At 36.0% G+C, this 8,063-nt stretch overlaps 1 protein-coding gene across 1 annotated transcript in view; it reads right to left on the bottom strand.

Moving 5' to 3' along the window:
* LOC115985778 overlaps nt 1-6,533 on the bottom strand; it is an 8,600-nt gene extending 2,067 nt beyond the window's left edge. The window contains exons 1-3 of the mRNA XM_031108677.1: nt 6,373-6,533; nt 4,175-5,409; nt 2,810-4,075 (exon numbers count right to left, since the gene is read on the bottom strand). Of these exons, the coding sequence (XP_030964537.1) occupies nt 2,810-4,075; nt 4,175-5,409; nt 6,373-6,379 (2,508 nt within the window). The 5' untranslated portion in view covers nt 6,380-6,533. The remainder of the gene's footprint in view (nt 1-2,809; nt 4,076-4,174; nt 5,410-6,372) is intronic.
* Between the last annotated feature and the right edge of the window lie 1,530 nt (nt 6,534-8,063).

The raw sequence follows: 8,063 nt of genomic DNA, 5'->3' as shown, positions 1-8,063 counted from the left end.
AGCATCGTTATCTACACACACACATTTAATAGTATCAATTTTGTCCCTCGACTTTCAAATCAATTTCCCCAACTATTAGTTGTATCAATTTTGTTCATACACTTTTAAAACCAATTTGTAAGAATAAAATTAACTTCATTTAAATGTTGAAAGTCGAAATTAGCACATTTATATTAACATTGACGCCATTTTAGCAAGGGAATAGACTATTACATGCACAAGGAGTGCCTTAGGAGTGCCTTTTTGTTAATAAGAGATGGTTTGAAAACAGTTTGAATACATTTTTATCTAATGTTTCATCTTGTTTCCCAGGTTCATCTTGAACGGAAATATGTTGTTGACATTGATAAAAATATCGATATCACCAAGATAACTCCATCAACAAGAGTTGCTCTCCGTAATGACAGTTATGTGCTTCATTTAATCTTGCAAAGCAAAGTTGATCCATTGGTCAACCTCATGAAAGTTGAAAAGGTTCCAGATTCCACATATGACATGATTGGCGGTCTTGACCAGCAAATTAAAGAGATAAAGGAGGTTTGCCTCGTGTACCCTTTTACTTTCTGCATTTAAACTGGTAGTGGCAATGGTGACAGTGAAGTGCAGCGGACTATGCTGGAGCTTCTCAACCAGCTAGATGGATTTGAAGCATCAAATAAAATAAATGTATCGTGTGTGTTTTCATTATGCAGCTTGGGTTGTTTAGTTTTTGGTACTTTTCTTTATTGTGACCTCAACTATTTAAACAGATTCATCTCTTATTGTAAGTATTTGGCAAGCATGTCAAAATAGGCTTTCATTCTTGTAAAGATTGCCAGTATTTTATTCAATTTAAACAATCTCAACTCTTTTGGATGGATTTGGATAGAATGATAAGTATAGTCTTGTTAATTCCATAACGAGATGTTGATTTTCTTTTCTTTTTCTTTTTTTTCTTTTTTTTTTGGATTTACAAGGTTGGGTTAGTTAGATGTTGGCAGTTGAAAACTAAAAAACCAGATTGTATAATTTTATTTTGTTCATTTCAGTTATATTTTTGGATTTACAAGGTAATTTTACTCTTCGATGTTGGTGGTTTAGTAAAAAATTACCTGAAATTAGTTCTCAATGGTAATAAAAAAAAATTGAAAAAAAAATCCTAGTAGAACTCTAGTTTAATGGGTTACCATAAATGGGAATCGAGTCTTAGAGGCTCGATTTCCATAAATAGAAATCGAGTCTCTAAGACTCGATTTCTATTTATAGAAACCGAGTATAAGATACTCGAGTTCCACTGGGAATTTTTTTTTTTTTTCTTTTTTGGCCGCAGGTCACCAGAATTATTTATCACATTAATTACGTTTTTTAGTTCTCAAATTGGGGTAAAAAAAAAAAGGGGAAAAAAAAATCCCAGTAGAACTTGAGTATTTTATACTCGGTTTCCATAAATGGAAATCGAGTCTCTAAGACTCGATTTCCATTTATGGAAACCGAGTATAGATACTCGAGTTCCACTGGGAATTTTTTTCCCCTTTTTCCACCAGAATGGAAAAAAAGGGGAAAAAAAATCCCAGTAGAACTCGAGTATTTTATACTCGGTTTCCATTTATGGAAACCGAGTCTCTAAGACTCGATTTCCATTTATGGAAATCGAGTATAAGATACTCGAGTTCCACTGGGAATTTTTTTTTTCTTTTTTGGCCGCAGGTCACCAGAATTATTTATCACATTAATTACGTTTTTTAGTTCTTAAATTGGGGTAAAAAAAAAAAGGAAAAAAAAAATCCCAGTAGAACTCGAGTATTTTAGACTCGATTTCCATTTATGGAAACCGAGTATAACATAGTCGAGTTCCACTGGGAATTTTTTTTTTCTTTTTTGGCCGCAGGTGACCAGAATTATTTACCACATTGAATTACGTTTTTTAGTTCTCAAATTGGGGTAAAAAGAAAAAGGAAAAAAAAATCCCAATAGAACTCGAGTATTTTATACTCGGTTTCCATAAATAGAAATCGAGTCTTAGATACTTGAGTTCTACTGGGATTTTTTTTTTTTTTTGCCACAGGTGCATGGACCAGAATTAGTTTTCTCCCCTGCAGCAAATTTTCCAGGGTCCAGAACACATCAAACAACTACATACGTATGATAGGCGAAGGGAGCATACATTAAAGTTTTACAACCAAATTAAAACAGTAACTATTCAATAAAATGATTGTTGGACAAAAGTCTTAGCACACAATGGCAGTTCAATACTAGAAGGGCCTTGTGGTTGAACTTGCCAAAGTAATATCATTGTTCGTATTATAGGAAAAAGCTGCATCACGCAACTAATGTAACGAGTAAAATGGATAGCAAAGAGTTCAATTATTCGTAATTTACAACAATAAACAAAATAACAACTAAGTTAATACAACATAGTCTACATATTCGCCTAGCGGATATAACATATTATACATAGTCACCTAACACTTGTCCATACTGATACAACATACTCTACATAATCACCTAGCTTGTCCATACAGAAGATAACGACAAGTCCCACGTACAATGTCACTTACGAAAATAAAGTCTCCGCTTGCCTGACAAACATGAAATACGGTTATTAGTTTCCAAATGCAAAGAACAAAAACCAAATGACATTCTGAGTATATTATATAAAAACAGTGACGGCACTTGCCTAGTTCATAGCACTAGCACTTGTCGAAGCCCCATGGGAATTGGGACAACATCTACGGTTATGCCCCTCTTGATGACACACTGTACATCGTTGCCTCGGTTGAATCTCCCTCAACTCCGGATCTTCCCTCCGGCTTCCCCGTTCTCGCCGTACCCCATCCATTTCATTCCTTATTCTTGACATCGTAGGACGACCTTTGGCCCGCAACAATCGTGGGTCAGGCACCCACCGTGGTCCGCGAACGTCTCTCCATAATGACTCTGACTTTGGCACCACAAAATTATGTGAATATGTGAGAATGGCGTTGTTCAGACTGTAACATGGGTCAATATAGCTGGGCGCATCGAGATGCAGAGCTTTAAGAACTTTAATTGCATGCGAACAAGGGATCTTCAAGTTTTGCCACTTTCCACAACCACAGGTTCTATCAAATATGCGCACATCATGACTGTGATTTCCCCCTCCAGCTCTATGGTCGTTATACGGGGTAACCACTTGATATATACCCTCTGCATGATTATAATTCCTCAGAGTGTGTCCTGCAATTTTCTGCTCATTTTTGTTATAGATCTCCATTGCATAATCACTCCACACCTTACCTCGAGAGAGATCAGAAGTAATTTGTTTATGTCGATCGTGGAAATATGCAACAAGTTTAAAATAAGTGAACTCAACCATTGCAGCAATGGGCAAACCGCGGGCACCTTTAAGAACCCCATTAAAGCACTCAGAGATATTGGTTGTCATTGCCCCGTAACGTCTTCCACCATCATGTGACTGGGTCCATTTGTCTACATCCTCACTCATTAGATATGTGTATGGCATATAACGTATAATCCGGCGATCAGTAGGGTCTACACCCCTCAGTAAATTAATCTCGGCCTCCTTAATGGTTTGCATTATGGACACAAATTTAGCATCATGAGTCGCATATCCAGCTTTCAAGGCCAATGCCTTTAGAGTCGGGTTATTAAAATGTGTGTTGAAGTTGCTAGCAACATGTCGAAGGCAATATCGATGATATACCCGTTCTCTTCTGTCTTGCCCTCTAGGCCACTCTCGAATGGCGCATTTGATACCTTTATGTCGGTCAGAAATAATGCAAATGTCCTTATTTTCAATAACACGCTCTATCGAAGTCCTGAAACACTCTAAAAACCACCCCCAACTAGCCCCTGACTCCTTGTCCACAACAGCAAAGGCGATAGGCAAAACCTTTTGATTAGCATCGGTTGCCATTGCAATCATCAATACCCCTTTGTATTTACCATATAAATGAGTTCCATCAATACTGATCACTGGCCTGCAATACTGGAATGCAGCAATGCATGGAGCGAATGCCCAATATACATAGCGCAGTAACGTAGTACCTTCTAATGGCTTAGGTATGGTGTGATAGCTATACTGGGTACCCGAATCCTGATCCAAGTATGCCAACAACAACTTTCGCAACCTTTGGTAAGACTCCTCCCAATCCCCAAAAATCTTAGCAATTGCCTTTTGTTTTGCGTCCCATACTTTATAGTAAGAAAGCTCATGATCATACTTAATACGGATGATCTCCCAAAGCTCATCAACAGTAGCAGTGTGCTTTTTTCGCAATCTTCCCACAATTTCTGATGCAACAAAATTAGAATCCATCATTCTACCATCTCTTCGCAGCCCAAAGGGTATACAACTGTGTGGACCCACATAAGACGTGACCATCCACAGACCATTGAATTTAGGCTTCATGTATGCCCCAACGTACCACTTGCAATTGTCGTCAATGCATGCGGCGCACAATTCAGTTGTGCTCGACCTTTGGATGGAGAAATTTCTATTATCCTTTGCTGCGTATATTATCAATGCACGCTTCACCGCAGCTTTATTTGCAAAAGTCAACCCTTTACAAAAATGCATCCCATCTTGCCAAGTACAAAGATATGGTATCTGAAGACGTGAAGGATCAACCATATTTTCCCAAGTATTTGCGTAGAATGAGTCCGCAGGAGGTCTGTAGCCAGTGGTCGTATCTGTATCATGCTGGACACCAATATCATCATCATCTGCATCACCTTCATCATGGTACTCCATATTTTCCTCTTCAAAATTAGGAACGACTTCATGCTCATCCACATCGTTCTCAAAGTCACCTCGCTCAATCCTCTCTTCGTACTGATCCATATCATCATTATTTTCACCATCATTCACAGCATGATCTTCGTCTTCGTCTTCGTCTTCGTCTTCCTCCTCTAAATGTGTCTCTTGAGAGTAGAGGGTTCCACCAGTATTCGCAACATAATCTTGAGATGAGAGCGTATAACCTCCCATTGTAGTGCATCCATCATCTAGGGTTGTAAATTGTAAAGCCGTAGATGTTTCTTGCACCACCTCAGTACTGTTGTCTACACTCGCCTCCAAACTTACATACAACTCAGCAGCATTTACTTGGGGCATTTTCTGGATCCTACTAAACATCATCTTTACATGTTTATCTTCTTTAATCGCCATATACCCATAATTTATCCGTTCATGAAGAACTTCTTGTGGGCAACGATAAATAATCTTGATGTCATACCAAGCAGGGTTCAATTTCAATTCGTCCATTATTTTCCTCTTCAAATCAGTCAACGTCTTCAACTTACGACGTAACATCATGTAGTAGCATTCGATACCCTCCCCTCTAAATGGGAATCCGTCAATCCCTTCAGGATTGTAAAGGTGTCCACCGAAGTATACATTTATGTCAATATTCTTCAAAGATTGTGCACCTATTAGAGAGCCAACTAAATTTATGTTAGTGACATATTTGATCTCTTTCATTTCACATCAATTACAAAAACTTTTCTATCTACTCAAAGTACAAGAATCACAACTTCTAAAAGTGTAACAATTGCATATACTCACCCCACATCACATACAAACACACTCAATCATTATAATTTCATACTCAAACAAATAAAAAAACTGAAGACAAAACTCACCCCCATTACAAAATTGAAACTCAGCTCTAACAAAAATATAAATAAAAATATCAAACCAAACAACAAAAGTCATGAGGATGTGCAAATGAATGAGTGCAATTATGTAACAACATCATTCAAGTCATTTTAAATTAATGCCATACCCTATTACACTACTATTGATGAAATAACATAGAGCAGGGTTCATCAGACAAAAAAAGGAAAAAAAAAACACTAATGTGAATATAATCATGATCAATCAAATTAGACATATCATCTAATTTAATATATAAATATAAATATATTTATATATTTAGCCTATTTATACAACTATATAATTAAATATTTATATAAATATATTTATATTTAGCCTATTTATACAACTATATAATTAAATATTTATATATTTATATAAATATATTTATATAAGTATTTATATATATAGTTGTATAAATATAAAAATATAATTATATTTATATAAATATTTAATTATATAGTTGTATAAATAGGCTAAATATAAATATATTTATATAAATATTTAATTATATAGTTGTATAAATATAAATATAAATATATATACGTATTTTTTATAAGGAAACAAATATACATATTTTAATACAAACAAATATCTTATCAGGAAACAAATATATTTGCCTAATACAAACAAATATTTTATTAGGAAATGGCATATACACTAAAACAATGCAAGCAACACTTTTTAAAGCAGCTATATACACTAAACAACTAATTAGAGAGTGAGGAGACCCTTACTTGACATAATGATGTGCAAATGTACTGCTGAGATTGTATGAGAGTGAGAGGAGCAATGTTTTGCTGCTAAATATGTATGAGAGTTTGAGTCTCTGTGAGAGTTCTTAAGAGAGGTTCTGTGATTGAAGTTGCTGAAGGTGAGAGTTGTTGAGGCAAGTTGTTCTTCATGTGAGAGAGTTGTGTTTAGTCAAAATATTCTCTGCATCTGAGAGTAGTGTGAGAGTTTTTTTAGGTTCAACATACTGAGAGAAGTTTTTGGTGCTTGTGCTAGTGCTAGTTTAACATATTTTTTGAATGTGTCTCAAAACAGACAAATTATATTCACATGTCCTTCAGCAACGTACTCATCTTACCTGCTGGAGGAAGCAACAAAGACTGTTGACTAGCAAAAGCACCAAAATAGACTAATAGACTAGCACAAGCAACAGACAAAACATGTCATTCAACACAAGCTTTAATAATAGCACAGAGCACGTATTCAGCTAATAGACTAGAGCACAGAGCACGTATTCTAGCACAGAGGACAGCAAAGACACTTGATAAGACTAGACAGGAGGGGAAATAATGGTTTGAAACTCGAGTCTCTAAGACTCGGTTTCAAAAGGTAAACCGAGTCTCAAAGACTCGAGTTCAACACGCGTATCTTTTTGGTTAAAACTCGAGTCTTTGAGACTCGGTTTACCTTTTTACGTAAACCGAGTTTCAAAGACTCGAGTTTAGGTCGCGCCTACGTGGAACTCGAGACTTAAAAACTCGAGTTCCACGTACACTCCTGCCACGTCAAGGCCATGTCAAAGGACGTAAACCGAGCCTCAGAGGCTCGATTTAGGGGCCCAAAATCGAGCCTCTGAGGCTCGAGTTGCTAGTTTGCGAAAATGTTTCCAAACTGACCCTACTAACTAAATAGTTGGGGTTTTATGGGTAATTACCCATTTTCGCCGGTTTGATGTGCTAAGAGGTTTCTTTATCCTTTGAAACTTTTTTTTTTTCAATTTTATTTCTTCTTTTACTTTCTCAATTGGTGATCTGGCTGTGCATGATTGGTATAACCTACTTTGTTTTTGAGAAGAAGATGGTATAACCTACTTTTTTTTTTCTTTTTTCTTTTTCTTGAGAATGTGGTATAACGTTTTTTTTTTTGGAGAGAGGTGGTATAACAATTTTTTTTTTTTTTTTTGATAGGTAGTGGTATAACCTACTTGATTCCAAAGAGTCATATAAATTTGCATATAAAAGATACAAAATAAAGCACGCCGAGCTTGACCACGTTATTATATAGTGATTACCAATTTACCATATAAAACGAGAAAGATACAAAATCAGCACACCATGCTTGACTGCTTTATTTATTAGTGCTCTAGACTTTTGGAAGGCAACCATTATTAATTCCACCTTTGGGAATCAACTTAAATGAATAAGTTAATCATGATGTTACCTCCTCCATCCTCATGTGGCTAAACTCAGGTACTTTGCCCCAATCTATTAACCATACGTTTATCACACCGATACCCAAAACACACTCCCCTGAATATGCACACCAATTTCGCCCTATTAGTTTGTGTAACGTGTTGTATACAATTTTTTCTAAAGTTTTAGCCAACCGTTTAAAAAAAGTTTTACCTTCAATTATCACAGAACACCAATCTGCCTTTACCAAAGATAGACTTATCTCTGATAATATAATGGTGGCA

The sequence above is a fragment of the Quercus lobata genome, chromosome 4 (genome assembly GCF_001633185.2).
Source record: "Quercus lobata isolate SW786 chromosome 4, ValleyOak3.0 Primary Assembly, whole genome shotgun sequence".
Classification (NCBI taxonomy): Eukaryota; Viridiplantae; Streptophyta; class Magnoliopsida; order Fagales; family Fagaceae; genus Quercus; species Quercus lobata.
Note: the sequence above shows the minus strand (reverse complement) of the source record. Positions and strands in the feature narration are given on the sequence as shown.